General features: G+C 37.3%; 1 protein-coding gene and 1 long non-coding RNA gene across 2 annotated transcripts; both read right to left on the minus strand.

Moving 5' to 3' along the window:
* Positions 1–852: 852 nt before the first annotated feature.
* LOC121416472 lies at positions 853–2,971 on the minus strand. The gene has a single exon (XM_041609969.1). It carries the CDS (start codon positions 2,961–2,963, stop codon positions 1,023–1,025), a length of 1,941 nt encoding a protein of 646 aa, XP_041465903.1. The 5' UTR covers positions 2,964–2,971; the 3' UTR covers positions 853–1,022.
* A 3,218-nt stretch (positions 2,972–6,189) lies between these two features.
* On the minus strand, positions 6,190–8,808 carry LOC121416473. The gene is made up of 4 exons (XR_005970178.1): positions 8,744–8,808; positions 8,048–8,149; positions 7,217–7,343; positions 6,190–6,407 (listed from the first exon to the last, which is right to left on the minus strand). It is a non-coding gene; the product is annotated as an uncharacterized LOC121416473 (long non-coding RNA).
* Between the last annotated feature and the right edge of the window lie 8,146 nt (positions 8,809–16,954).

The following is a 16,954-nucleotide window of genomic DNA, read 5'->3' on the forward strand; positions in this document are numbered from 1 at the left end:
TAGCATAATTAATTCATATAAGAAAAAAAAAAATGAATTCAGTAAAATTTACTAATGCAACTGAGCAGATTATGTCATTCTCTACCACTATTTTGTCGTGATCGCGCAATCCGCGGCTGAGATCTTAAGGGGAATGGCAAGAATCAAAATACCCCAGGAGATTTAGGGTTAATGCTCTTCCATTTGGTGAATTATCGGATTGTCTAATACCAATTGGTCTACTAATCAGTTCGTCTAACTTCACTTTGTCTAAAGTCATTTCGCCTACAACCAGTTGGTCTAATATCCACCTCGTCTAATCAGCAGTTGGGCTAAAATCATTTAGTCTAATTTCCAGTTAGTCTTACACCACTTGGTTTAATTTCCACTTTGTCAAATATTAAGTTGGTCTGATAGCCACATGATATAATGACCACTTGGTCAAATTCCAAAACCGTCTAATGACCATTTGGTCTCATCGCCAATTGGTCTAATACCTGTTTGAGCTAATCGTCACCTGGTCTAATTTTTATTTTATCTAATTCACACTTGGTGTCATGTCAATTCATTATATTATTACATCATTTATTATTATTTTTGATATAGAATTAACACATATTGTACGTAGTGGATAAATACCATGCATCAGTTAATACATATCACCAGGATCCGGAGGGTTAGGCCTGGTTAAAAGACAAGCTTTCTTGACAATCTTCTGCGAAAGCACGAGCCTTGTTAACCCGATTCAACATAAGAACTCTTGGCAAGCAAGGTACGTTATGCCTTATTCAAGATTTAGGCAAACGTCCGATCGAAAAAAAAATCCGAATTCCCAAAGCCTTTTATAATTCAGTCCTGATTTTGAAATATAAGGTCAGCGCCGTACAAATACTTCTTTAGTGTCTATACAATATGGTCGTCATTTTCATCACAGCGTATCATTGCAAGATTCATCACGGTCTTGCGCATAATTTAGACCATAATTATCTACAAAGATTAGCGAACCCTCATCCATATAAGGTCCAAGCATGAATAGAGCTCAACTACATCAGAAGTTCAATAAAGTACAAATGATGATCCAAGGTGGCAAACGCGAGCATGTTGGGTGTGAGACTCACCATGTAGCACCATTTGCATTTGATTTGTCGCGGGAGTTTGATTGGAGCAAACGCCTTCTCCTCTACGAGTCTTGTTTCTTTGATCCTGTAGAGCGCTAGCTTGAAAACGGTCGATCTCTCACGAACTCTTGCCACCAGAACCCTGTCCTCGCTATCCACAGCAGCATACAGATATTCATGGTTATCACTTGCAGTAAGTGAGATACCGACATGGCCTTGCCTATCGTAGAGGTTGATCCGACTTGGTGTGATGCAACACGTGGTAGTGATCATCCACCCGCATGTGGTGACACAAATGTGTTCTGGCTTGATGTTACCCGTCGACAAGGTTTGATGAGGATTAGCATTAGTGCCTTCGAAGATGTAGATCTCTGGGTTGTCATTGACTGCATATATTTTGCCACTGCGATCACTGCATAAGCTGAAGTAGTTGTTGCCTTCCTTGCGGGTATATTGAAGACCGGTGTATATGTTGTTGACGTCGTACACCTTACAAGGTTGAGCACCGTGAGAAACGACGGACCTCCCATCGCCTAAGAAGGCAATGTCCCAGACCTGCCCGACTTTACCCTTCAAATATTGTTTCTTTTCCCCAGACACCGAAAAACGATCTGCACCGTTTCGGTTCAATCCATAACCGACCACGACAGAATCAGGGGAAAGTGCAGCAATGCCTCGCATGTACCCCGCTAAATCTATCTTTCTTGCGATACTCAACGTGTAGGTTCTTATCTGGGCTGGTACGGACAGTGCAACCGCTTGAGCATCACTTGATTCCCCGTTAGGAACGGCATTTTCGCGACTTTCGATGCTACATTCTACAGGAGCTACAGCTCCAAGAACAGTTGAGGTGCTCCTATCATCTTCTTGATTACATTCTTTTGAGGAGATACTATCGTCTTCTTCACTAAACTGATTTTCACCGTGGGTCTTACTAGCTGAGTAACTGACTTCCTTGAAAACTAGACAGCCAAGCTCAAGAACTTTGTCATCTGCTGGGCAGAAATGTATTCTCCTGATTTCTTGACCAACATCACTGAAAGATGTTCGTTCAACACTTTCTGCAAGTAGGTTCTCTAGGTTACTACAAAGTAGGTTATGGGCCTTAAGTGTGCTCAAATCAACAAAACGAGTCGCTTTACGTCGTATCACCGACAACGAGCTGTTTATGTTGTCTATTAGCCGTTTGTTGTGACCAACCCAGTTATCACAGGCCTTGTTTAATGCTGATCTATGTTCATTTACAGTATCCAAGAGCAATGTTTCATTCTGCAGGAGTATGGTTCTCTTTTGTGCAAGTTGGTCCCTGATCTGTGATTCCAAAGCATTCAGATGTGACGAGATTTTGTTTTTATGTTGCTCGGTACTATAGATGACCTTTTCTATCTGGGACTTCCTGGTATCGCTTTGACGAACAAGAGCCCTTTCCTTGTCTTCAAATTCTCTATCTAACTCCTCTTTCTTTTTGATGACATGTCCCTGATGGCAGTCCAAGAAGCAATGGAGGCAAACAAATTCCTGACAATCTTCACACAAGATATCCCTGAAAACCCTACTGTGTTCTAAGCAAACGTTTGGCGAGAGAGTTTCTGTCAACAAATGCAAATCGTCCTCCAGATTCCTGACCAGGTAGTTAGGAGCGAGTTCTGCAACCCGTTCGGCCCCAAGATAAGTACAATTCTTGCATACAGGACATACCATGTGGTCAAGATGGCGATTTTTGTCATCGTACACCTCCAAGCAGTTCTGGCAGAAGGTATGACCACAGTTGAGGAGAGTTGCCTTGTTGAAACTTTCGAGACAGAGAGGACAAAAAAGTACCTGAAGTCGGACGTCTTTTTCGTTGGTGGCCATTTTAGTTAGCATTCCTGGTGATATCCTACATGTAAAAAGAAATAGAATTGAACTTTGAAAACAGTCTCTCATTGAGTTGACCAATCAGAATTATCCCCCGCCTCTCTCTCTCTCTCTATATATATATACATAAACAGTGCGTAATAGGACGAACTTGCAATCATAATGAGAATAGTTACGATCAATAAACATTTTTTCGTTGCATGTGTGCTGATTTTTCAAGTATAATTTTCTTTGAGGGGATCGAGACCTCCGTTTGCTCTTTAAATGACACTAAGCAAAAACATGCCATTCGAAGTTTTTTTTTTCTTTTCGTCAACCCTATCAATAATTTTTGTTAAACCCTTAATAGAATGTGAAAAATAAAGTAATGATACAAAATAAAAGTTTTTTTCGTCCTAGTTGTAGATTTTGTCACAAAAAATTTAATCCCCCGCATAGTCAAAAGGGAGGTTCACTCTGACAAAATTTTATTGTAAAAACTAACACAAGATTAATCATAATTGTTAAAAAAAGTTACTGAAGGCTAGAGGAAAAAAACATCTATGAATGAAAAGTTATTAGAAATCCAGTTGCATGATTGTGACGTCATACGAGAGCTGCCTTCCTAAACATTGTATGCCCCCTCCAAAAAAAAATCATTAAATGCCAATTTCTCAGAAAATTAAAAAAATAATTTTACTGTACCCTTAAGTATCAACAAACATTTTTTTTGTATTAACCATTTAATCAAAATTATTTATTTCATATACATAGCATAAAGGGTTCCTGCTCCTATGACGTCACAAAATTCAAACCTTGGTATTTTTAAAGTTAATAAATTTTCCTCCAATGTTCACTTTTATTTGTAATCACTCTTTTTTAATTCTAAAACGAACTTTTCTTCAGGTCGAATTTCCCTTTTAATCCCAGAACAGCCAATGCATAATGCAATGTCGGGTTATGTATTAATTAACAATTAAATCGAAATCATATCTATTCAAATACAATTGTGGATTTCTTATCTCGTTCTCTACATTTGATAAATTTTACTAAAACATATTTGGTCCGCCAACTTTGCTCATTTAATATGCCTGCAGAACATCATATAAATAGACATTGTGAATAAAAATGTATTTTGTTCGTTAACATTGCTGGCTTTCCATAGTTGTTGCTGATCGGATCAATTGCTCCTTCTTGTAAGACGGAACTGTGAAGGCAAGGAGTGTTTTATGTTCGTTTATTGGTTGCGATACAGTGCATTGATCTTGTAGCTTATAACGACTAGCTATAATGCAGACGGCTATTCACCATGTACCGACTGCTGTTGCCACGTAGGTTATTGGAGTATGAACGGGCAAATTGAAGACAACTACACTCTTTCTCTAATTTTAAGATAAATGTTATAACGCTTACCCGATCGGGATGAACGATGGCTTGTGTTATGAGGCTGGATTCGGTCACGTCAGAAGACGGCAGTGGCATCATCCATGGCGCACATATATTGCATTGTGATCGTTCAGTGAATGCATTGCGTTGAGCTCACCATAAATTCGTACAAGCCACACATCCACACACACAAGCACACATTTATCCACCGTGGACGTTCGTCACGTGACCCGCAAATATCATCAGTCAAGTATGATTTATGCTTCAACACAGCACAGGCGTACAGTTTACGAGGTAAGAAGTGCCTTGTCACGTGGCAGGCGCTCATCTGTAGAACGTTGCACATAACTTTCAGATGCGGTGCAGAGGGTGCAGCGATGTCTTCTTGAAACAACTCAACTATTTTTTTTTTAATAATTGTTTTCTCTACATTGCTGTCTATCGGAAAAGCTTTGAGAAGAGGCTGTGCAACGATTCCCCTTGAAGATTATCAGCATTTGGAACATTTCGTTTGCATTTTTCTATCTTTATATGCATATTATGAAAAAAATAAGAATACATATCATGCATATTATGAAGAAAAAAAAGCATCAATTTCCCTACGTCCGTAAGTTCTTGTCCAAATCATGACATCTCCCATTATAGAGTGGATTATATTTAAAACATAATTTATTTAGTACAACGCCTAAGACTGGAATCGATTTTCAATCATGAAAAAGGCATACATGAGAAATACAAAGATTTTAATAGTGTATGACTTTACAAACTTCGTTCATATATCATTGACGTCCTACTTTGGCCATGCTGGCCTATAATATTATTCATTTATTTATTCAAATATATTTATTCAGGATGACAAGATCGGTTAAGAAAATGTTTTTTACATCATGGTTCTCACATTAAAAACATAAATACATGTAAATCAATGATATATTTAAGATATGATAAAAATCAAAGTAATATCTAAAAAATTGTGCTTGAAGTGATAAAATATAAGACAAGAAAATTTACAATATGTTATACAAAGAAATAAAGTAAATGTAAATAAATTTAATTATTTAACAACAAATTAACGTTGTTTTAGTATTCCTTCACCAATTAGTATCAGATAGTCATTTTCATCGTTATCATTGTTATTATTATTATATTCGTCCATATCTTCATGCTTATCATTATCATTCTCAGCATAACCAATCATATAGGTTGAGGAAAAGTACCTAACTCTACATAATCACGGCAATATCAGTGATCAACTTCATTATCGTGGTAGAAGCGAACACGAAAAGATTGTACGAAAGGACAAAGAAATCAGAAACTTATAATTGTGCTTCAAGAGGTAAAATGAGCTTGATGACGTATGTGACCTCGTAGAAGCGTACAAAGGTTAGCGATAAATCGCTAAAAGAACTAAACCATTCAAGACCATTTAAACATGCGCATTTGGTTCAAAATTAAACTAATCAAAAGGGTATTTGCTATCCGTCGCAAAATCCCTGGGGCCCATGTAGTAAAATATAAAGTAATGTATTATGAAGATGGCAAATAATCTAAAAAAGAGCATAAGAATGAGAAGTTTCAGGAAATGAGACAAAGAAGAAAATATTTAGGGGTAGTAACGAGAACAAATAAGATGCAGAAAAGAAAAGTTAGAACGAGAACAAACTCTGTAGTAATCAAGAAAAGGTTGTTGAACTGTTGAAGAGCATACTTTTCATTTTCCAAAGGACAATGAAAATAAATACCCTGTTGAATACAGAATTATATTATTCCCATAAGTTTTGTATAGGGATCATTCAGTTGCAGTATGAAACGGGTTGCAATAATTCCTTTTAAATAATATATATTTCAATTTTTTTAGTAAAATAATTTAGTGGCCGCTTTACCGATCCTCTGATTTTTACAAGTTGAAAATTCCTTTGCCGAACGCAGTCTTCGAGAGTATGACGTCGTTATTACTTATTGATTAGTCTCCTCAATGTGTTTTGCCTGGTGTTGTGTGTCATTTTTTACATCTGAAGGATTTGCTTTGCAGATGAGCTCCTCCATTTCTTCCTGAACAACGGCCGAATCTCCGTCGTCATCCAATTCCTATTTCCATAAACGACAATAACAATAACGTTTTATTTACCCTGGGTAGCCACTTCAGTTAGGAAACTGCTCTAAAAGCGGCCCTGTATAACATCATATGTTATTATCCCCCTTCTAAAATCTAAATGCTGAACACCTAAGTCTTTGATATGACTCGGCCAAGGATCGAACCCACGACCGTCCGGTCATGAGGCGGACGCTCTATTACTGAGCTACCGGTATGCTTGATATGTTACATCATGAACAAATAATGCATGCATCCTGTGATGTGATTATAAAATATACTACAGTTGTACGGTTGAACAAAAGAAAACAAACTTGTTTTAGTTTAGCTTCCATGATTTAACATAACGTATTGGTTCAGAGACGGTTAAGAACACACGAACTGTAATACCTTATTATCTAATCTACCTTAATAACTACACAGTACATACATAATTCAGTTAGATGTAAGGTTGGTTTCGTATAAAGAGTTTAAAGGGGAACTGAACTGTGAGTTATAAATACAGTCTTAAAACATACGTTTTCAGAAATCTACTAGTACCACAGAGAATAAACTGTCTTATAACTAGTGGTGTACCTAGGATTTTCCACAGAGGGGGGGGGGGGGGCAAAACCGGTCAGAAATATTGACAAGGAAAAAAAGGGTCTCCAATTAGAAAAGGTCTTTAATCGTATCAGGGGAAAATAAAGAGTATTAAAACATCAAAGTAGAATGCGAGGTAGTACTGGAGCGAAATATTAAGCGAATACAAAGCTTTAATAAAACTATTAGAAAAAATAGAAATAAAAAACAGCGATGTACCGACCTCTTCATCGTTGATCTTATCGGAACCACCACGCATGCTCCATTTCAAACTTTCCGGAAACAGCAAAAGAGGGCGTCTGTGAAATGGTACTTCAATCTGTCATCGATTAAAGTGGGATCCTGGAAACCTATATACATGATGATAAATGCACAGACGAATTATGTAATTTCGTGTTTGTAATATATATGTATATAGAGATATATACATTGTATAAATATATATTTATATATAAACTTGAACATACGTACGTGTGCGAAATACAATTTGAAGCAAAAACCAGTGTTATGAAGTATGATTAGTTTATGATACAAAACATGATATTCATTCCTGCTGACAATTACCCAAGATTAATATTTATAATGCCGCCAACATCTTCTTTCCTGGCAAGAAGAAAATAACTACATTATTGCTTAATTAACAGAAATGAATTCAGGTTCAGCAGAATAATAAGGCACTCGGCACGATCAAACGAATTGATCTTGGAAGAATATTACCTAATCTTGTCATGTCATTTTACACATTTCCAATTATTATTAGCATGATGCAAAAAACATAAAAAAAACATGATGTACAAATCAGACATGACATTATTCATCTAAATTAAGCAGAGATGGGGACGGTTTATCAAACCACAAACATGGTTAATTCGCTAAATAATAAACAATAAAATGATAATTTTGCAAAGGGTACTATAATAACTATCTGCATTATTTGGTTAAGATTGGAGCTGTGAAAATGGCCTCGGCTGGCCAGGGACTCGGGAAGTTTGGACAGTTCGGGTATAATTTCTACCATTAACCTCGATAGTGTATAATATTTAGGTACTATTACCTGTTATGTAGCTGACGATCATTGCTGTGACGACACACACGATAATTCCAATAATTGCGTAGTACTGATAAGAAAGCTTGATACAGGTTGGCGATTGTTGGTCTGATATAGACAGTGGGAGAACGAGATCGGACCGTTATATTGAGAAAAAAAATAGTAGTGGTTTTTAGTAAAACCCTCGTGTACATCAAATTACAGTTTGATTTTTTAAGTCGCTAGGTATTTTCCATCTTTACACCTTTATATGATGATAAATGAAATATTAGGCACACGAAATATCACAGAAATTCTAAAAAGAAAATAATTACGTTCAGAGGCAAGAAATTTAGATTTAGTTATATTCGGTGGTGAGGTGGAGGGTCTCCATTATATCTCAACGACAATAACATAACGCAACTTATAAAATATGAAACTATTACAATTTAGATCCAGAGTATCTGAGGTCCCATTGGAATTGATGTTCTTAATAACGAGCCCTGGAAGTGTTTCACAAAGATCTAAGTAGTCACAATTATTATATCGTAAGTGATTTTACATACCGCCTTATTGATAGTTTCGTGCGGACGGTCTAGGTCGGATCGTGCCAAGACTATGAAGAAGACAAGCAATCAATCGCAAATTTACAATTAACACTCGTTGAGGCATACTTAAATATTTGTGAAACAAGCCCTGGTTTGGTCCTTGCTGTATACTTACATCTCTTCAGGACCCGGTTTCATGGTAGAGCCAGGGAGTGTTGTGGTATTCCATTCCGCTATCGGGTCAGTGTACCTTATATTGGGTACTAGACAGTAGAGAGAAACATTTGACCCCTTGATGACGGATATACGATGGATCCAATCTTAATCCATGACAAGACTACTGTACTGGATACGAAACCAGCAATCGCACCCTGAAAAAATTGAAATAACACACACACACACACCCTCACACACACACACGCACATACATATATATACACACAAATATATATGTATATGTGTATATATATATAAATGTGTGAAGTTATACATGTACAACAGCCTTGGCAATTTTTCAGAGCTAACATTATATTCAAGAAAGAATAACAAACAGTCATTTTCAGGACTACATACATGGTGTTTACCGAAAATCTTGGTTCCTTTAATAATACATTTTATCAGGTAGAACTAAATCTTCCGTTTAACCACTTTCTGATCGGGAAATATATATATATATATATATTGATGTTAGTTCCAAAATCCACATGTATGTTGAAAAGTTTACGATATATAATAAAAAGTCAAATGCGATTTTTTATGCTTTTCCATCATGCTAATCATTTGTAAATATTGTGATTGTTAAAAAATTAAATAAAAGAAGTCAGATGCGATTCTACAACTATTGTTATGGCGTTTTTTCAGCGTTCGTGCTCGGTTGACCACATTCTTATAATCGATTGTTTCCGTAGGTTGCCATTTTTTTATTATTCTTCCATTACCTCATAATTGATTCGCAATGTATGCATAGTGCCGTACAACCCTTTCATTCGGAACCAAATCGTTATTTGAACGATCATGATTCCCGTGGAAAATAACATATAATGATGTATTTTAGCACGAGTGAAATCCAAATAAAATCGCGTTTTAGACAGCGTATGCCCGACGTATCAACATTTCTCTAAAACGTCGGCATACGCTGAACTTCGATTTTTTTTTCAACTCTGGGCGCATACTTAGCGTATTCATAACGAGTTGGACGTATTCATAACGTATTAGTAACTTATATCGAACGCTTCGTTAACTTATAAGTAACGTATTCCAACGAATGCTTTGCGTATTGCTGGCGTACAAAACTTATGCCCTATGATAGCCTAACTTACGCATAGCGCGCGGCAGCGTATTGCTGACGAACTCGTGCCGTAGCCTATAAAAAAGGCTGCCGCTCGACTATTCAAATCATAACCGCACGATACATCACCGTATCAACACCAGCGCCAGCCCATGCCAAAGAAAACCCCTGTGAACCCCTCCTTTATATACCAATTCCTATAAACGTTGTCAATACGCCATTATACGGTAGCTGTAAGTTATAAACACGTTCAGTAAGTTTTGTGGTCGTCCGGAGCACGTCTTCATACGTCAATATACGTTGGGGTTAAGTTACACATACGTTCAAAGCACGTTACTCATATGTTACAAGTAAATCTTAGGGTACGTTTGACATTATCTCGACGTATATCGACTTATGAGTAACTTACGAGTAACGTGTGTCAACGTGTATCAACGATCGCGTAACTTGCCTACAACTTATGGCCCGCGTATGCGGGACGTATGAGCCATACGCTGACATACGTCGAAAAAATTTGTGCTTGCACTTGCACAAAATTTTTCGACGACCTCGCCGTATGACGAGGTATACCAGCGTGTTTTAGCGTACTCATAACGTATGCAAAACCTACCCGTAACGTATTTGACGTACGCCAGCGTATTCTGCAAATTCCTCATACGTCGGGCATACGCTGTCTAAAAACGCCAAGGTGTGACAGCGCCACGAATCACAATTAAAAAAAAACATTTTGAAGAGCGGAGCTTACGTAACTTTTCAAGCGCTTTCGTACAACGGTCATACACTCATCATACTTTTTTTTTTGTGGGGGGGGGGTGATGCAGTGGTTTGATTGGATTTGATCGGCAAGTCACTGCTTTCTTTACCTTCTTTCTTTCTTTCTTTATATTTTGTGCACGTGTCTCGAAATAATAATTAGTCATTGCGTATAAAATGTCTATTCGCGCAATGCGCCAGAAACAGTGTACGCGCAGCGCCCATGATATTCTCTTCACAAATAAGGAACGCTTCTATTGGTTAAACTGCCAATATAAAGCGCATTTTGATTGGTAATATCTTAAAGATGGGCGTGTTGAAGATAAGAAGGAGGCAGTCCTTACAGAGATAAGAACGTGTTAAGAAGATTTTCAGAATACCGATTTGCAATGATTTTAACGTCTTCTTATCTCATTGAGATGAGAACAAAGATAAGAACGTTTTCAGAATACCACCCGAGGGAAACAATACCACCTTCGCTCAGGAATTAGAATTCAAATCACAGCGTTCGAGTGAATTGTACAATGATTCTACAGACGAATTTCAATAATCATCACAATGATGCTTCAAGATTATCGTGTGAAAAGCCCCTTTAAAAAGCAGACATCAGCACTAGCCTCCATCTGGACAATGGGTAATCCTTTAAAGCTTGGTTTGGTACAAATGACCGTAGGACACAAATCGTATTCATATCGAATACAGCTGAGAAGCAACTTTCGGTGTTGCTCCGCTCCAGAGAATGGAAAAAATGGGCGGAAAATGAATTCTTCTTCTTCTAGTCTAGTAGTGGTACAGTCCGACCTTGCGTATTATCGCACCTTGTGTTTGTAAATTGCTGAGTGTACAGTGCCTTACATTTTTTGTTTATTATCTTTTGAACTACTTGCAAATGTTATAGGAAATGATATAGGGTGTTAGTGGTATTTTATTGGCTCAGAATGAAGTTAAACTAATGCTGTACGTTGATGATGTATCGAGTTGTGTCCGAGATGATCGGTCCTTTGACTTGAATTACGTTTTGATGTTTTAGTTAAAGTGGTCCCAATGTCTCATATTAAACAAGAATTACATAAAATCAATGAGATTATGAACCAGCACAAACCAGGACTCTGGATGGAATATGGTTAAAGAATTGAATATTTTGGGAATATGTTTTACCATGGATGCGAAGGTTAAAGAAGAAATAAAGTACAAAGAAATATTAAGCAAAATATTAAAAAAATTGAGTTGGTGGAAGCAAATAGATTTGACCATATCAGAGAAAATTAATCTTCTGAAAACAAATGCATTTTCAAAATTGGTTTATGTCTCGTCTTTGATCGTGGCACCGAAGTGGGTTCAGGTGGAAATAGAAAGAATCAAATTCGAATTTATTTGGAGTGGACATGATCAAATAAAAATAAACAGGATTGTGTCAAAACTATGAAAATGGACGTTTACAAGTAGCAATCTTTGAACAGCGTGTGATGCGAGTGAAAATATTAAAATATTGTGAAAATCAGTTAAAATGGAAAATGATGTTCAATAGTTTGCGTAAATCAATTGGTGGTGTGTTCATTTTTCAATGTAATTATAATACCACAAATATCAAAGGAAAGATAAAGTTGAAATGTTAAAAGTTTGGCAAGGCATGGAAGAATGGGAAAAGGAGAATGATTGTGTTCAAACACTATAATATTTAATAACAAACGTAGGTATTGATAGCAATTGCATGTATAGAGTATTTTGATGTAAAAATCTATACTAAAACTCATTCATTTGATTGGTTGAAAAAGGCCAATATCTTATTTTGCAAACCGTGGTTTGGACTCTGATATTTGGAAAAATAAATGGTGTACACCGACTGGTGTATATAATGCTCTGCCAATTGGGTGGAAACGTTCATTTAGGCGTAATCCATTAAAAAGTAATCAGTACCGTGACAACCATATCTCTTTAGAAGTTTAGGATATTAAAGATGGAATATGATGGAGATGATTTCCTAATTATAAATTATGCTCTCTCCTTGTTCTACTCACCAATGGTCTGACTTCAGTTCATCTGAATTCATATCCACTAACGAGGACTTGAATTGGCCCACAAATTCACAGTCCGAAACTAGTGAAGCTTTCGGAGAAAATATGAAGCCAAGTTTATAGCGGTGTACAAGGTGCGTTAGCGATTAAGTAGTTTGACGGCGTACAGCGAATCGCGACTAGAGCTCTAGTTGATGACCGCGGAAGATAAATCCAATGGCGTAGCTACGGGGGGGCGTGCCCCCCCCCCTTGAAAAAAAATGGCAAAGTAAAAAGTGAGAAATGAGAAAAGAAAAAAAGAAAAGAAAAATACGAGGAGGAAAACGAGTGAATGAAACATAAGAGGGAAAGCCTTGCAAACGAAACTTTAATGTTACTACATGAAATGTTTGTTAGCGCTTCGCGCCAGAATTGCCTGTTTGATGAGATTCATATCTTGCTCAATTGGCTGATATGGAGCAAGTTGTAAATTCAGTATACAAAACATATTTTAGCTCGAACTTCGAGCTTTCATCATTTATTTTTTTTATTTACAAATGTAAGTCCTCTGTAAAATGTTCGTTTTATAGTCTACATATCAGCGTTTTAAGCTCACGCTGCGTGGTCACATTGTTTGATTTGCCAAGCTCCTATTGTCTACGTGTATTCCATAATGTTCCATTGAACAAATGCATTCTGGGGACCGTTCCATCAACATTTTTGTCCGACAAGTTGTCAGATCTGACATCTTTCCTTGATTCTGATTGGCTAAGAGGTACTGTTACTATAGTAACTGTCGGATAAAATGGGACTTGTCTGATAAAACGTCCGACAAGTCCTTTCATGAAACGCTCCCCAGAATGCCCAGATAGGTCTAAATCTAAAACATGCACGATAGACTGCACGCTCTTTATTTAAAGTAAACATAATTTAGCCGCTTTCACATCAAAATATCAAAATTTGTCTGTTCACGCTTCACGATCGCATTACTAATGATACCCAATTAACTATATCCTATAACCGTAAACCACATCAGCAATTATATCCTATTTATGGTTTACAAAATATGAAAGAGTTGCCCCGCTTTTAGGTATAAAATCTCGATTTTCTTGCTCTCGCGCTTCGCGCTCGCATCAATTGTTTAGTTAGATACCTATCCCATTTATCAATAAAAAAGTGCTTAAGAATGACAATTTTTTTTAGGTCGGAATGCCAACAAAATTTGCTCCCGCTTCGCACTCGCATTATTGAAATATAATTATATTGTCTTCGTGGGTAACTTCCAAGTCAAATTATTTCACTCGGATTCCGAATCACTATGCGAGTCAGTGGCGTCAAATTAACTTAGAAAGTGTCAAATTTGACTCGGAAATGGAGTCAGTCATGTGCCATCTATTCCAGCAAAATGACATTGATTTCCGAATCAAAAGATCACAATTTCACTCTGATACGGTGTCATTTCCCGCATTGTAAGTAACCCATTTTTGTGTAGTAATGACTCGGATATTGTGTGAAGAGCTACTCCTCGTCGAGTTGCACAATTTTCTCATATCGCTAAGAAACTCTCGGCTCTCATTTTCAAATCGTGCCATAATTTGGAACAATATGTGTTCAATTACATTTAGACAAGATATGACGTTACCGAAATATTCAATACCATGCCCTTCCCTTCCCCCCTTACATCAGATTTGAATTGAAAAAGAAGACGAAGAAGATAAGGAATATACGCAACAACTTTAATTCTGAAACAATTCAAAATGGAAGAGAAATAAAAAAGAATGCTGAATATATTAGTTTTTACAACAATGAAATATAAGATTTTCAAATAAGATTTTTTTTTCAATATAAAATTAAATTAAAAAGGTTTAAGTAATTCTTAAATTACTGTCAATGCCAGTAAGCCCACCCCCCCCTTCAAAAAAAACACACGAAAGTTTGCCATGAACACATATCTGTGCATCCACTGGAGTGGCAAGAACACATTTTCGTGAATTGGTCATACAGCTAGCTATTGTTATGTCTATTGAATTTTGAGGAGTGCATTGCATTCATGAGTGATTCCATTGTTCAGTTCAGCTTAGGTCAAAAGACATTGTTTCAGGGGTGATAAGGACGTACAAAACAAGCGTTGGCAGATCGCAGCTTGGTCGATGGTCTTGTCCAAGATTTTTTTTGTTAACTTCGTACGAAACCCTCTCTTCGGAAGGCGGCCGTACGAACGTCGTAAGAACATCGAAAGAACCACGCAAAAATGTCTGGGATTAATAAACAAGTCTAGAAGCCTTTGATTCTTACGATGATCGCAAGAAGGCCTTAATTTTTTCGTAGAGTATTCTTACTCCGTTCGTAAGAACGCCCTACGAACAGATATTCGTAAGGAGCTCTTACAGACGACTCTTGTTCGTAAGGGAATCATAACGTTCATTGTGGGTATAAGAGGGGATACAAAGCCAAAGGTGCATACTTCAATTCGAACCGCAAGATTATTTCTCAATTTTTGGCATATAATATATTGTTATCATGATTTATAATACACAGAAAAAAATGTGTCTTGCACATCGTTAAGTCAATCCCAATGAGAGTGCCAAATTTCATGACATTAAAAAAAACTGAGCGAGTAGTTTCAAGTACAAGGTTTTCACCCTTTTTTGCCAAAAAATGCCATTACTATGGGAACACTATTTCCGACATATGCGAAAATGTGTCTTGCACACAAGTGGTGGACCGTGACCCGGAGGGGACAAAGCATTGAATGAACACTGTATTTTTTTGTGAACAATGATGTGCCCCTCCAATGCTTTGTCTCCTCCGGGTCACGGTTGCTACCGCTTGCAAATCCTCACCCAACACCAACATTTGTTCCGAGTTTCATGATAATTGGTTTTAAACTGAGAAAGTAGTTCGATCCGCAAAATTTGCAACGTACCAACCGGCCTATGTCAAGAGTTACTTCAAATGAAGAGCTCACTTGCGAATGGGGTTTCATCAATATCATTATATTTCATTATTTTGTCCCAATGTTTAGAATTTTAGTAGCCCTATAGGGTAGAAATGAGTTGTTTTTTTATTGGAAAGAGAACCAATATGGCAACGACAAATCTTCTATTTTTTAAGGGTGAGATCCGTTTTAATTTGTTTACAAAAGGGACAAGATCCACAAAGGTAATTTTTGGAAAAAATTATCTACCAAAAAATGAAGACAGGCAGATTTGTTTATACCAAATTTTATGTTTACATGGTAGGGCTTCATAAAAAAATAGTTTTACATGAGAATTTTGCAGTTGTAGTCTCCTTGGCATTACTGCCATTTTGAAAGTTTCAAAATTCCAACAATTACAGAATTATCGGCATTTCAAGGTAGCGTATTCCTTACAATCCGGCAAAATTACACAAATTCGTATTTTTTTTTGTACGAATGACCTGAGAGTGCCGTGAGTCTCACGAATAAATATCTTGCGAAAACAGAACTCGTAAGGTGGCCGTAAGTCTCACAAAAGAATGCTACAAGGCATTCTTACGAAAAACGTACAGATTCTAGGGCTGTAAAATTACCAAACACAATTTCGTTTCTCAAGAAGGCCCTGTTACAACCGATAATGTCGCACCAACGCATAATGTCGCAGCAACGCATAATGTCGCAATCTGCGACATTATGCCAAGAGCGTCCGACGCATAATGTCGCAGTCAACGCATAATGTCGTAGTTTTTCTAACGCATAATGTCACATGTCGCAACGCATAATGTCGCAGCAAATCGTTAACGCATTTAGTCTAATTGTATTTTTTTCAGCTGGTCCAATATCCATTTTGTCCAATATCATTACGTCTATTACCTTTTGGTCTAATAGCCAATTGGTCTAATAACCACTTGGTGTACTCTCATTTTCGTCCATGTTCCATTTGGTCTAACTTCAGTTGGTTCGCTATCACTTTGTCTAAACCCATTTCGGCTAACAATCATTTGGTATCGTTGCCATGGGTCCAATCACCATTAGGTCCTATCACCGGTTCTAGGACAATTACGCCCCAGAAAATCACCTTCCGGACAACCACCTCTGTAATTGTCCGGGGTGTAATTGTCCTCAGGGGTAATTGTCCTCGGGGGGTAATTGTCCTCAGGGGGTAATTGTCCAGGGGGTAATTGTCCTCGGGTGGGTAAAATTGTCAGGGATTAGTTGTCCGGAAGGGTGATTGTCCGTGGGGTAATTGTCCTAGAACCAATTATTGGACCTATTGGTGATTGGACCCGTGGCAACGATACCAAATGAGTATTAGCCGAAATGGATTTAGACAAAGTGATAGCGAACAAACTGAAGTTAGACCAAATGGAACATGGACGAAAATGAGAGTAC

Source organism: Lytechinus variegatus, chromosome 6 (assembly GCF_018143015.1).
Source record: "Lytechinus variegatus isolate NC3 chromosome 6, Lvar_3.0, whole genome shotgun sequence".
NCBI classification, from domain to species: domain Eukaryota; kingdom Metazoa; phylum Echinodermata; class Echinoidea; order Temnopleuroida; family Toxopneustidae; genus Lytechinus; species Lytechinus variegatus.